The following is a 15,078-nucleotide window of genomic DNA, read 5'->3' on the forward strand; positions in this document are numbered from 1 at the left end:
AAACTTTCTCGGACGCGCCCTCCGAAGATGTTTTGGAGCTGGACTCGGACCAAATCGCAGACATGAGGGATATGGTCCAAGAGCCTCATTGGTGCGATCAACCAAACCTTTAAGATCAAGGACTTGCCTTCGGAACTTGCATATCAGGGTGTTTCGTTCAGGCGGTCTAAACCGCCTACCAAGGTCTTCGCTCCTCATTCTGAGTTTCAGAAGACTCTGACTAGGGAAAGAGAGAATCCGACCAGGTGCTTTCAAAGAGGGAAACGCCTTGGCGTCTTACACCCTTTCTCGCCGGAGCTTCCCGCAGAATGGTCAACTTCTCCTCTCGTAGACCCGCTGGTTTCCAGACTATCTAACAACTCTGTCCTTCCGGTTTCTGGGGAAGCGTCGCTAGGAGATCCTAACGACAGAATCATAGAATCTTTTGCGAAATCAGCCTTCAAAGCGGCGGCATCGGCCCCAAGTCTGGCCTTCGCTTCTACCTGGGTTTCTAAGGCCATAACCATCTGGGCTAGGGATATCCAACAAGGCATTCTGGCCGGGGCTCGTCCAGAGCAACTGGCGGACCTTGCCGACCAAATTTCCCATGCGGGCGAATATTTGGAATCTGCCTCCCTAGATGCTGCGTCTTGCGCAGCCCAAGCATCTAGCAACGTTGTGGCTATTCGGCGCACAGTTTGGCTTAATGCCCGGCAGGCGGACTTATCATCAGAAAAGTCCCTCACCAGCCTACCCTTTCAGGGTTTGCGCCTCTTCGGTGACAGACTAGACCAGATCATTAAGGACACCACTGGGGGCACAAGCTCCCTTCTGCCCCAGTCCAAGCCTCGTCGGCCTCCTCCGAAACGTCAGTTCTGGCCCTTTCGTCGTTTCGCGACCGCAGAGTCGCCTTCTAACCAACGGAGGCCGCAAGCGTGCCAAGATAGGAAAAGTTTCCTTTAGGCCCACTCCTTCCTGGCGCTCCCATTCCTCCCAAGGTAGATCCACCAGGTCTAGACCTGGAAGGTCTTCCTCAGCATGACTGGCGGCAAAACCCCGGCTCATCCCACCGCTTGGGTGGCCGTCTTCTTGCTTACAGGGACGTCTGGCTCGCCTTGGTGGTAGACGCTTGGGTCAGGGAAATTGTATCCTCAGGATACAAAATAGAATTTGTTTATCGTCCTCGGGATCGATTCTTCGAATCCCGATCCCCAAAAGATCCTTCTCTGATCACGGTCTTCCATACCGCAATCACCTCTCTCCTCGATTCGGTGGTGATTATCCCCGTTCCAGAAGCAGAGCGCTTCACGGGTTTCTAGTCAAACCTGTTTGTAGTACCAAAGAAAGGTGGTACGGTTCGGCCCATTCTGGATCTAGAGTTACTAAACAAAAGGGTCCGCTTGCGACACTTCAGAATGGAGTCCCTTCGTTCAGTAATCGCTTCCATGGAGGCACAGGAGTTTCTGTGCTCCATAGACATTCAGGACGCTTATCTACATGTTCCCATCTTCCAAGGACATCAGAAATTCCTGCGCTTCGCGATACATCAGGAGCATTTGCAATTTGTAGCTCTACTGCTCTCGCCACCGCTCCCAGGGTTTTTCACGAAAATCAAGGCAGTGCTGATGGCCATTTTAAGGATCTGAGGTCTCGTGCTCTTCCCATACCTCGACGACATCCTCATCAAAGCCCCGTCCCTGCCCCAGGCTCACGAAAGTCTCGCCATCATTTGCGACACCCTTTCCCGATTCGGGTGGATTATCAACAGGAAAAAGTCCTCCCTGATCCCAACGCAACGTCTTGTGTTTCTAGGCCTACTTTTCGACACCCGTCAGGCGAAGGTTTTTCTTCCCGAAGAGAAGAGAGTAACTCTCCGGTGGGATGTTCGCTTGCTTCAGAGTCCTCGGCCCACTTCTCTCCGTTCAGCCATGAGAGTCTTAGGGAGGATGGTAGCAACGGCGGAAGCGATTCCCTTCGCCCAGTTCCACTCGAGACCACTTCAGCAGGCCATTCTGGCGCAGTGGAACAGATCAGTGTCCTCTCTGGATCGTCCAATCCGACTCTCGTTTCGAGTCAGACTGTCCCTCAATTGGTGGCTAACATCACCTCTCATCTCCCAGGGCCGGTCTTTTCTTCCGGTGCATTGGCAGGTGGTGACGGACGCCAGCTTCCTCGGCTGGGGTGCGGTATTTCGCCATCTGACCGTCCAAGGGCGTTGGTCGTCGCAAGAGGCAGCCCTCCCGATCAACGTCCTGGAGATACGGGCAATTCTTCTGGCCCTTCTTCATTGGCACAGGCAACTCAGGGGTCTGCCAATTCGGATCCAGACGGACAATGCCACGGCGGTGGCATATGTCAACCACCAGGGAGTGACTCGGAGTGCCTTGGCCGAGGTATCCAAGATCCTTCATTGGGCAGAGGCCTCAGTTCCAGCGATATCCGCGATACACATCCCCGGCGTGGAAAACGAGGCCGCCGACTTACTCAGCCGCAATGGCCTCGCGGCAGGGGAATGTTCCCTGCATCAGGACGTCTTTCATCAAATTTATCGGCGATGGGGAAGCCCGAACGTGGACCTTATGGCGTCCTGTCTGAACAGGAAGGTGACTCGGTTCGTGTCCAGAGCACGCAATCCTCTCGCAGTAGGGGTCGATGCTCTGACCATTCCTTGGACACAGTTCGCACTCCCCTATCTATTTCCTCCCCTTCCTCTTCTCCCCAAACTGTTGAAAATCAAGGCAGAAGGGGTGCCAGTCATTCTCATCACGCCGGATTGGCCCAGGCAGGCTTGGTTTGCTGACATCGTCAGCCTTCTCGCGGATGCGCCTTGGAGACTTCCAGACAGACCGGATTTACTGTCTCAGGGTCCGATATGCCACCCCAATTCTCAGTCTCTCAATTTGACGGCGAGGCCGTTGCGACCGCGGTTCTGAAAAAAATCCGGCCTGTCAAACCAAGTAATTCACACCATGATCCATGCTAGGAAACTGTCTTCTTCAAGAATGTACTATAGAACGTGGAAGGCCTAATTTGGGTGTTGCGAATCCAATCACATTTTGCCTATTTTTTTTTGCTCCCTTCTATTCTGGCTTTCCTTCAGGTGGGCCTGGACGCTCAACTTGCCCTTAGTTCCCTAAAGAGCCAAGTTTCGGCTCTTTACGTGCTTTTCCAGAGGTCATTATCTTCTCGTCAGCAGGTTAAGACCTTTCTACAGGGGGCAGCTCACACAGCACCGCCGTATCAAGCGCCCGTAGATCCTTGGGATCTAACTCTAGTCCTAGAGGCCCTACAAGGTCCTCCCTTTGAACCTATCAGGGAGGTCTCTCTATCCTTTCTCTCTTGGAAGGTGGCCTTTCTGCTGGCCATTACTTCCATCCGGCGTGTCTCGGAATTGGCGGCCCTTTCTTGTCGCCCCCCTTTCTTGGTGATTCACCAGGATAAGGTGGTACTGCGACCTCAGCCTTCCTTCCTTCCTTCCTAAGGTGGTATCTGCTTTCCACCTGAATGAAGACATCGTTTTACCTTTTTGCCCGGCTCCATCTCAGCCCCGGGAACGCTCCTTGAACAGACTGGACCTGGTCAGGGCTACGAGGGTCTATTTGGCTAGGACCGAGGCGTTCCGGAAGACAGACTCCCTTTTTGTCAAACCGGATGGTGCACGAAAGGGCCTGCCGGCCTCCAAGGCCACTATTGCTCGCTGGATTAGATCGGCAATCTTGGAGGCTTACCGGGTCAAGAGCAGAATGCCTCCTCCAGGGGTTAGGGCTCACTCCACTCGGGCAGTGGGTGCCTCCTGGGGCGGTGCACCACAGAGCTTCGGCACTGCAGCTTTGCAAAGCTGCAACGTGGTCATCTGTTCACACGTTTGTGAAATTCTACAGGGTCCACACCTACGCTTCGGCGGATGCCAGCCTAGGGAGAAGGATCTTGCAGGCAGCGGTGGTGAGTCCGCTGGCCTGATGGAAGTTTGCTTTCCCTCCCCAGGGACTGTTTTGGGACATCCTATGGTTCCTGTGTCCCCCAATGAAGCGATGGAGAAAGCAGGATTTTTGGTTGCTTACCGTAAAATCTGTTTCTCGGAGCCTTCATTGGGGGACACAGCACCCTCCCATTTTTCACAACTTCGGTCATAGGTTTTGTGTATTATAGTTACAGTTGAGTTGTGTATTTGTTCTCTATTCCACTACTTCTACTGCTTTCTCACTAACTAATTCAGCGCCAGTCGGTGGGGTGTATACTGCGGAGGAGGAGCTAATTTTTCTTATGTGCATAGTGTCAGCCTCCTAGTGTCAGCAGGATACACCCATGGTTCCTGTGTCTCCCAATGAAGGCTCCGAGAAACATATTTTACCGTAAGCAACAAAAATCCTGTTATTGTGATTGGTACATTCTGTGCTATAATATTATATGTATAGAGCTGTTACCTGTCATTGTAATCCTGCCTGTGATGGCAATGAGACTGCTGAAAAGTCTTATATGTAGAGCAGTAAACGTGAGTTTAGTATAAAGCATAAAGGCCAGTGTCAGAATTACCAGATGAAAATTTAAAAAAATATATATTTTTTAAGAATATATTTAACATTAAAAATGTAATTTCAAAATTAAGAAATTTTCTGGTAACACATACCATTTAATGTCAATGGTAGGACACACAACCCCAATAAGTCGGCCTCACCACTCCCGGGGCTGATACCAGTGTAGATGCTCTTCCCAGCCTTGGGACCTATAACTGTCAGACATTTGTGTCCTGTGGATGGGTATACCATAAATGTACAAGATGGGACAACCCCGTTAAGATTCTTTATATAAGCCTGTTAATTTTAGCTACTGTTTTGTTGGTATATTTGTGTTTTGTTCTTTGTTTTTTTTTCTAGTCTGCGGTTATGTCGGCTGCTTTTGCAAAGTTTCACCCTAACCTGGTAGTTGGTGGGACTTATTCAGGCCAAATTGTCTTGTGGGACAATCGAAGTAACAAGAGGACGCCGGTCCAGAGGACACCGCTGTCTGCCGCTGCTCATACGGTAAGGGATAAGTCGATAGGGATGCATCCGTCCTTCAGGAGCCAAATCCAGTTATTAGACACAGAATTAACAAAAGTAACATTTTGTTTACTAATTGAATAGGTAGTTATTAAACTGGAATATCTTTTGATGCATGACAGTGTGGATAGTTTAAAGATTTGCACAAATTTCTGTTTCTGCTTCATGAGTAAAGCGAAGCAATGGGAAGGCGGATTTTTTAATATTCATTAATAATTTAGGGTACAAATAAATATATATATATATTTGCTAAATCAATAAATGCATAGCATGTTAAACAATAAATATATTTTTCTTTTAGCACCCGGTGTACTGTGTAAATGTGGTTGGCACACAGAACGCCCACAATTTGATCAGCATATCAACAGATGGCAAGATCTGTTCTTGGAGCCTTGATATGCTCTCTCAGCCGCAGGTAAGCCCACAATTGGGAATCATTTAAAAAGTTAAAAGCAAAAAACAATAAAAAAAGACAAAATCTATGTTTTCAGCTGGACATTGAGTCTGGCCTTTATTGCTTCTCTGCAGTTAGCTTGTATTGTTATAGAGTCCATGTCAACTCCCTAATATTCCTCCACTCCAGAAATAAATTTTTAAAACAATCTACGGATTTTAGGATATTTTTTTTTTACACATTGGGGCTGATTTATTGATGCCAATTCTAATTTATCATTAGGCTTTACGCTGTTCTATAATTATGACGTCATCTAGACCATAATAATATACGTTTTCACAACTTAGTTGATTTTTCTTTGTGTATGAATTTTGTACCACATTTTTGCCACACCTTTTGGCACAGGCCGTTTCTTTAGGCCACTTTTCCTCTTAACCGTACCCATGTTTGCAATATCAAAAGCCCCCTTTTCGGACAAGGAGCAGAAAGTGTCTTAAACTCGGATTAAACATTTTCTTCCACTTTTTTTTCCCAGCCAGATGTCTGAAAGTCAGTAGGAAATATTAAACACACTAAACTGAAATTATTATTTTATTTTTTTTTTGCCACTTTTATCATTTTCCCATAGACTTATCTGTAGGACTTAAAATAGCATGAAAATGCATGTGAAAAATGCCTGAAAATAAGGCAGAAAGAAAACAAAAGACGACCTTAGTGTAAAGGAATTCTTAGTAGGTATTTGTTGCACCGAACATCTGCAACTAATGCTGAACTTTCCCTACTCTGCTAGATAATGGTCAGTCCTCAAGGGATCGGCACTAAAGTAGAAGCGAAAATTGAATCTGATTGTGCAGCGCACGTCACGGGATACACTTGATATACGTCCTCGCTGAGCTCATCTTTGTGTTTGCAGTGATGAGTTACTTGTCAGTAAAGCTCGGATGAATATTCTGCTGTTTGCAGGGACTCTGATGTGGGAACCATTTGATTGCAATAATTGGGGGTTTATTTTATTAAGAGCAGTAGTAGGCTCCAATTACACATTAGAGGGATGTACTCTTTTTACTGGCAGGATATTTTTCTGCTTTTAATAAACTAATATCCCAGTCCCTATTACACATAACTTACCCTCTCCAAGAATGATCTAATATAAGAGACAAAATATCCCCCCTAGTTTAAAAAATAAAATAAAATTGTACCGTTAAAGTGAATCTGTCACCAGGATTTTACTGCCCCATCTGAGAGCAGCATAATGTAGGGTAAGAGTCCCTGATTCCAGGAATGTCGCTTATTTTACTTTGTTGCTGCAGATTTGATAAAATACCGTACGTTTTCTCGCCTGCAGATTTTGCAGTTCTCTGAATGCTGAGCTGTGTATAACCCCGCACACAACAGTGGCAGATTTCTGTGCACCCTGTGCATAGGCTGAAAGCTGCCTATCGTTGGTGGTGGGCGGGATTATAAAGAGTTCATGAATATGGAAGATAACACTTATCAAAACTACAGCCAGCAGCCCAGTAAGTGACACATCACTTGAATCAGGGTCTCTGACTTTACATTATGTTCCTATCAGATTTGGTGGTAAAAACCTGGTTACAGATTCCCTTTAAAACTATTACTGAAAAAAAAACAAAAACTGTAGTACAATTGATATTTTAGTTCCAAGCAGTCCGGGTCTTTTTTCTGCAGTATTGACATGCGAATGAGACATGAATTGTTGGAGCATGAGCAGATAAGCATAAGAGATTCTCTTTAAGCTTTGTTTCTGTCCCCTGTCAGTATTACCAACCCTACCCCACTTCTTCTCAACCAGCATATTTGGTCATGCAGGTCTTTGAAATTTAAATCTATGTACACCTTTATGTTTCTATCTGTTGTTGCATTCCTGAGGAATTAGCCTTCACCAGAGGCATTAAGTTTGACAGAGCACTTTCTTAGCCACTGCCTCCAGAGCTTGTTATATCCACCCAACAGCAGCCTCTTTAACTTGACTGATGGCTCGCTGTCAGCTCACTGTGCTATTTCCTTGCCTGTCTGATGGCATGCACGATGAGCTATCAGTCAAGCTAAAAAGGCTGGTGGCTCAGGAAGTGCTCTCTAATGCTCAGAGCACTTAACACCTCATTTGCATATGAATGAGAATACAAGTTACTCGGTAATGCAGCAACAGATAAACAGAAGCAGATTAATTTACATTTACATTTTAATGCCCTGTATTCCCATATATGCTTTTTGGGGGGATGTGAGGGGGTTTATGTAACCAGATGTACAGTGCCTTGCCAAAGTATTCGGCCCCCTGGAACTTTTCAACCTTTTCCCACATATCATGCTTCAAACATAAAGATGCCAAATGTAAATTTTTGGTGAAGACTCAACAAGTGGGACACAATTGTGAAGTTGAACAAAATTTATTGGTTACTTTAAATTTTTGTGGAAATTCAAAAACTGAAAAGTGCGGCGTGCAATATTTTTCGGCCCCTTTAACTTAATACTTTGTTGCGTCACCTTTTGCTGCGATTACAGCTGCAAGTTGCTTGGGGGTATGTCTCTATCAGTTTTGTACATCGAGAAACTGAAATTCTTGCCCATTCTTCCTTGGCAAACAGCTCGAGCACAGTGAGGTCTGATGGAGATCGTTTGTGAACAGCAGTTTTCAGCGCTTTCCACAGATTCTCGATTGGATTCAGGTCTGGACTTTGACTTGGCCATTCTAACACCTGGATACGTTTATTTGTGAACCATTCCATTTAGCTTTTTTTGGGATCATTGCCTTGTTGGAAGACAAATCTCCGTCCCAGTTTCAGGTCTTTTGCAGACTCCCATCAGGTTTTCTTCAAGAATGGTCCTGTATTTGGCTCCATCCATCTTCCCATCAATTTTAACCATCTTCCCTGTCCCTGCTGAAGAAAACCAGGCCCAAACCGTGATGCTGCCACCACCATGTTTGACAGTGGGGATGGTGTGTTCAGGGTGATGAGCTGTGTTGCCTTTACTCCAAACATATCATTTGGCATTGTTGCCAAAAAGTTCGATTTTGGTTTAATCTGACCAGAGCACCTTCTTCCACATGTTTGGTGTGTCTCCCAGGTGGCTTGTTGCAAACTTTAAATGACACTTTTTATGGATATCTTTGAGAAATGGCTTTCTTCTTGACACTCTTCCGTAAAGGCCAAAATTGTGCAGTGTACGACTGATTGTTGTCCTATGGACAGACTGTCCCACCTCAGCTGTAGATCTCTGCAGTTCATCCAGAGTGATCATGGGCCTCTTGACTGCATCTCTGATCAGACTTCTCCTTGTTTGAGATGAAAGTCTAGAGGGACGGCCAGGTCTTGGTAGATTTACAATGGTATGATTCTCCTTCCATTTCAATATGATTGTTTGCGCATTGCTCCTTGGGATGTTTAAAGTTTTGGAAATCATTTTGTATCCAAATCCGGCTTTAAACTTCTCCACAACCGTATCACGGACGTGCCTGTTGTGTTCCTTGGTCTTCATGATGCTCTCTGTGCATCAAACAGAACCCTGAGACTATCACAGAGCATGTGCATCTATACGGAGACTTGATTACACACAGGTGGATTATATTTATCATCATTAGTCATTTAGGACAACATTGGATCATTCAGAGATCCACAATGAACTTCTGGAGTGAGTTTGCTGCACTGAAAGTAAAGGGGCTGAATAATATTGCACGCCCCACTTTTCAGTTTTTGAATTTCCACAAAAATTTAAAACAACCAATAAATTTCGTTCAACTTCACAATTGTGTTCCACTTGTTGTTGATTCTTCACCAAAAATTTACATTTGGTATCTTTATGTTTGAAGTATGATATGTGGGAAAAGGTTGAATAGTTCCAGGAGGCCGAATACTTTCGCAAGGCACTGTAAGTCGCCATCAGCTAGCTATGCGCAAGCTCCACAATCACTTTACTTCTGATTAGCAGTCCGCTATAGTAGGAGGAACTGGGAAAGCGTGGGTCTTGTTCTAACAATGGGTAGGGGCTTGGCAACCATTAAGGTGATTAATATTAATGGAGGAAAGAAAACCTTTGTCTCCTGCTTTAAATACTTGCGCTATCACATCCTGCTAAGTTTTTACGTATTTTTCAGACTATAGTACGCACAGATCCATTGGACGCACCCAAAATTTTGGCAAGGAAAATATATATTTTTTATAATATGGGGGTCCTTATAGTCCAAATTTAAGATATCTTATGTGGGGGCGGCGGTGGTGGAGCGGTGTCACATTATTAGCTGTGGTGCGGAGCTGAGTGCACTGCTTTCCCGACCGCCACTCTCCCGAAGCCATGTACCGCCGGAGGCAGCTCATGCGCAGACTGGGATCTTTTCCCAACCGAGATATCAATCTGCGCCGAGTGCTACCTCCAGCGGCCATTTTATCGCGGTACCTACACACACCATCCCGGTAAGTTATATTTGGACTAAAACAATTTGGGGAAAAGGTGCATCTTATAGTCTGAAAGATACAGCATTTTATTTATTTTTAAAACTCCTATGTGTACGGAGGGATCATTCGTCAGTGTAACATGTTTATGTGGGTTTTCTGTTTTTTCACCAGATTTTATCCATTATTTTAGCATATTTTTGTTTAACCTTTTGTAAATCTGAAATGTAAGCCTCCTTGTAAGCGACAGTCATTATGTAGCATGGAGAACACAATGCTCGGAGCATGACAATCTATATTTTGCCTCCCCACTTTTTTCCAGGACAGCATGGAGTTAGTTCACAAGCAATCGAAGGCCGTAGCTGTCACCTGTATGTCCTTCCCGGTGGGAGATGTCAACAACTTTGTGGTGGGAAGTGAAGAAGGGTCTGTCTACACAGCATGCCGCCATGGAAGGTAGAATAAAGCGTTCAATCCTTTCTTCACGCAATTCATAAAGATGACAAGGAAGAAAGCCCCCACTCCCCCCATCCAAGTCGGACGTATCGGCAAGAAATCTCTGGTTACATATTTAATAGACATTTCCCCATTTAGGGAGGACTAAAAGACAAAGCGTGAATGGCTCTGTATCTACCTCTGCTGATTGTCATTTTTTCTTTGCTTCTATTTTTTTTTTTTTTTTTTTACCTTCAAGTGTTTAAAATAAGTCAAAAAAATATTGTAGGGCAGCCCCACCCTTTTTAATATAAAAAGAAAAATAAGGATAAAGCGTGCACAAATGAGCTCTCGAATACATGTCCCCTCAAGTAGCGCAAGAGAAAATGGCGCACAGTTTTTTACAGGTTTTTATGCCCGCAAAGCTTTCACCTAATTACAAACCAGAAATGCTGAATCTTTTAATTATCGGTTACCAAATAAAATTTGAATGTATAGACAAGTGCTACTAATAAGACCGTAGCAGCAGGAGTGGTCGTGCAAAATATGCATAAAAAAGGAAGGTACCTTCCAAAAAAAACCCTATTATCCATATTATTGGTATTTTTGTATCTTCTAATTAAGGCCTGTTTCACACATCCGTATGTTACCATCAGTCAAAATCCGCCGTTTTGCCAAAAAAAAACGGATCCGCCATTGTGCTTGGCAGATCTGTTTTTTTCACATTGAGTTGCATTACCGGCGGATCTTGACTGATTGCCATTCGTTGGATCCGTTATTTTGCCGATCCGCCAAAATTTTGGCGTCCACCGTCATGCCTGGACGGACAAAGCAACGTTTTTTCGGGCGGCCGGATCCGCATTTTACATTGCACATGCCTGGAGTACTTGCCTCGGCCACAAATTTAACCCTAAACTCTGTTCGGCGCCTGAAAAATTCTCTCTCTTTCTCTCTCTCTCTCCTCCCAATGTCCGTACACAGGTGGGTCCCCTTGGCGGCATGTCTCACGGCTGTCCTAACAGGCAATCCCTGCATGTGTTGCAGCTGTTGAACTGCCGCGAGACATGCAGCCACAGGGACTTGAACATATTATTCGAGCACGCAGAAGACACCTGAGCATGCTCTGATAACTCCTTATCCAAGCACGTTCATTCATCACTAGTAATGAGCAAACTCCACCGGGTTAACAATAGCGCCGCTACTTACAGGGTATGAACAAATACTGTGTATACCCAAGCAATGTAGTATCAAGCGACCACTAATAGACAAAATAGCAGGAATAGCAGCAAATGACCAAGCACTTGTTATACACACAGATGGGGGGCAGTGTATCTAAAGATCTGTGTGAATGAGGTGGCGGCTTCCACACGTTTCGCTGGTATTGCTTCTTCATTGGTTCCCAAATGTAAAAAAAACTTTCAAAACACAGCTAAATAAAATATGCACGCATGCTAGCCTGTAAACCCTTTGATATCTTGTTTTGTAGCAAAGCCGGTATAAGTGAAATGTTTGAAGGACATCAAGGACCCATCACCGGGATCCATTGCCACTCCGCTGTGGGAGCCGTGGACTTCTCTCACCTTTTCGTCACCTCCTCCTTTGATTGGACGGTAAAACTGTGGACAACAAAGGTAAATAAAGATCTTTTATATGTTAGAGTGAGCACAATGCATGTGAATGTAAAAGCCACCATTCATATATCTATATTCTGATAAACTGTTGTAAAATCTCTGCATTGCTTGACCTGTTCGTATGCGGAGTTACAACCTGTGTTCTGGCCAAAAATTGTTATTCTTCCTCCCATTACTACTGGACCAGTTGGTAGACTTTTGCCTGACACCCCCTGCCCTAAGAGTACGTTACCATTAGTTGAAAAAATTGACCAACACCATAACTTGTAGGCAAGGAGCTAGTTGTGGGTAAGGATATTAATATGTTAATATTCTATAACCCCCAGCAACAGTCTTTGTCTCTACTCCCCAAAAGTTCTCACCACTTCTTGTCTAAAACTGTTCTTTACACTTGAACTGGATTTCTTTGTCACCCTCCCCACTGTTTTTAAACTGCAAATATTTTCCGGCACCATCAGATGGATACACACTAGTCTCCAATCTGCTTCTACAGATGCTCCTTTGCTTCAAAAAAAGGTCCAATTTCACAACTGCACTGATCCTAATCCAAAGCATTATTCCAGCTTTGTTTTAGATAGTTGCATATTCTAACTAGATCATCAGATAAAACATCAATTGTACATAACCCTTCTGGTTTCGCCTTATCAAGCGTTCTCAAGGGTTTATATCAGAAAATTCCATACCTTATATTTTAGACCTAGGTATCAATTAAGGTTATATAAGGTTGACCAGTTCTTCACATTTGAAATTTGCCGCTTGTTAATTTATTCTACTGTTATTGCCTCAGAATTCATCCTTTTGTTATGCAAATGATAAAATGTATAGCACATCCACAGCACAATTTTGCTAGTTTCTTCCAAACTATATATCTTAATATGGCACATTGTAAAGTAGGCTTTCAACTTATCATAGCTATAGCATAAAACCTATGCTACTGTAATATAGACGATTCTTTTTTTATTTTAACTTATTTTTTCCTGACTTTTAGTTACTAAACATTACCTGACATGAAAACCACACTTCACAGAATGCATATATCTGTATGGAGATATTGTATATATTTTACGTCTTTGCGTGGGTTTTCTCCAGATACCTTATTTTCCTCCCACACTCCAAAATCATACTGATAGGTTGTTTTACCTGCTATTAAAACTTCCCTGATGTGTGTGAGATACACAAATTAGACTGTGAGCCCCTCTGGGAACAGCGACTGATGTAAATAGCAACAGTATCTTTACAGATTGCAGATTGTTTGTGCTGTACATCCAATGGCAAATATGTACCATATTTCTTGGGCTATAGTCATACTTTTTAGCAAGAGAAAATCTTGCTAAAAAGTGTGTTTGAGGTTTCATTTATACGTTCGTGTTTAAACACGTAGATGAAAAAATGGTACCAATGTCATCAGTGTTTTGGATCGGTGTCATCAGTGTTTTGGATCAGTGTATGGTCCGTTTGTCCATTTTTACAATCGGCGTATTGGCAGTATTTTTCACTGATGGATCAATAAACTACAAATCTCCATTTCTTGGTAATGTTAAATATGTACAGCACACAGATTGGACACTGATGCCATCTGTTTGCGGTTCTTTTTTCTCCCACCCATGGATTTGTATTGGTCTTTTTCAATTGTGATAAGCAGAAAAAAAACACACATCTCTGAGTATTGTATGTGCACACAGTCCATGAAAAAAAACAGGCGGGCCGCAGCGGTGCTGGGTGCCGCAGCGGTGCTGGGTGCCGCAGCGGTGCTGTAGCTGAGGTGCACGCCCTGTAGCTGCAGCAGTGATATGTACATCATGTGTGTTGTAGCATTATTTGTGTATAATATACAAGCTTCAGATAAACACTAACAATATAGATCTGTTACCTCCTATTCTACCCTGTTGCTCTAAAATTAGTGATATTGACCCCTCCACTACTTTACACTGCCAGTGAAGTTCCAATTAGCCGAACCTATGTTTTTCCTTTTTTCCGCTGTCTAAATTTGGGGCGAGTCTTGAAGTCTGAAAAATATGGTAAATATTACTGAACATTGCTCTGTCCAGACACTGATCAAGCAGGAGGTGCACAGATAAATATCAAAGTTTTGATGTTAAAAGCACATGTGACCTATAAAACATGCCGTACCTTAGCATCAGTACCAGCAACAAAGCCAATATACTGAATTAGTAGTTGCTATTTATTACGTGAATGGTAAATATACAGTATATCCAATTTACAAGTGGCAGTGAACCTGACTCTGATCTTGGCGAATTGATTGTAAAAAGAAAGAATTTGTTTAAAATTTCCCAAAATTCACAGATTTTAGGAAACAAGAGAATTTTTAGGAATTTGATGTGTTAGGAAAGGGGTAAAAAAAAAAACATCTCACACTCGCCATGACAATCCTGTCACATGAGGCAGTGCTTGTCTTGATGTCAGACCCGACGTTGATGCCAACAGCGCCAGCAAAGGGAAGCAGGTGCCTTTAGAAAGCCAGCGGAGGACAGGCAGCAACAGAGGTGGGGCAATCATTAAAATGTATTGTTTTGTAAACCGTACCTGGCCCGTCCGTTTACTATACCTTTTGGGGTTAAGTTTTCTTTAATTTTCTGTGTTGTTGCAATGTCATAAAAGCTGTGAAGTCAGGTCGGCTCCTTTTTGATTAGAAGAATACTTTTTTTTTTTTTTTTTTTTCTTCCCCGAAATGCTTTTTTCAGCACAAATCCATTTTGTTCTTGCCTAATGCTGAATTGTTCAGGATCCCCAGGAGTTGCCGTTCCCATTTCTCCATTAATGAACAATCCTGTAGGTGGTTCTAAATGAAATAATTCTATTTTTCAAGAAGGGAATAGAAAGTTTGGCTGAGAAATAGAAGCAGATTTCAGGTTGTGAAGTCGTCTGTATAAATCCGAGGAGGAAGTGCGAATACAAATGATCTTTAATTATAGTTTTGTAGATGTAAGAGTTGTTAATTGGAAATTGCTTGTTGTGTTCGCAGGCACACGAGTCTCTGTATAGTCGCTCACCGGGGCCTGATTGTAAAAAATAAATAAATAAAATAATAAATAAATAATATACGGTATATAAAATAAAAATCCCCCGATATTGTACTTCTCGCTTTCCTGACAAGCCTTTGAGAAAATAATTTTACCGAAAGATGACATTCAAAAATGTTTAGTGTGTGCATAGAAGATATTTCTCTATAA

General features: G+C 43.5%; 1 protein-coding gene across 7 annotated transcripts in view; it reads left to right on the forward strand.

Annotated features, from left to right (window-relative positions):
- DYNC1I2 (dynein cytoplasmic 1 intermediate chain 2) overlaps positions 1-15,078 on the forward strand; it is a 128,750-nt gene that overhangs the window by 96,997 nt on the left and 16,675 nt on the right. For all 7 annotated transcript variants that reach the window (XM_073545866.1, XM_073545868.1, XM_073545872.1 and 4 more), the window contains 4 exons: positions 4,854-5,000; positions 5,320-5,433; positions 10,144-10,277; positions 11,743-11,887. In XM_073545866.1, the coding sequence (XP_073401967.1) occupies positions 4,854-5,000; positions 5,320-5,433; positions 10,144-10,277; positions 11,743-11,887 (540 nt within the window). The remainder of the gene's footprint in view (positions 1-4,853; positions 5,001-5,319; positions 5,434-10,143; positions 10,278-11,742; positions 11,888-15,078) is intronic.

Source organism: Dendrobates tinctorius, unplaced genomic scaffold (assembly GCF_039654945.1).
Source record: "Dendrobates tinctorius isolate UK_male_01 unplaced genomic scaffold, ASM3965494v1 ptg000143l, whole genome shotgun sequence".
NCBI classification, from domain to species: domain Eukaryota; kingdom Metazoa; phylum Chordata; class Amphibia; order Anura; family Dendrobatidae; genus Dendrobates; species Dendrobates tinctorius.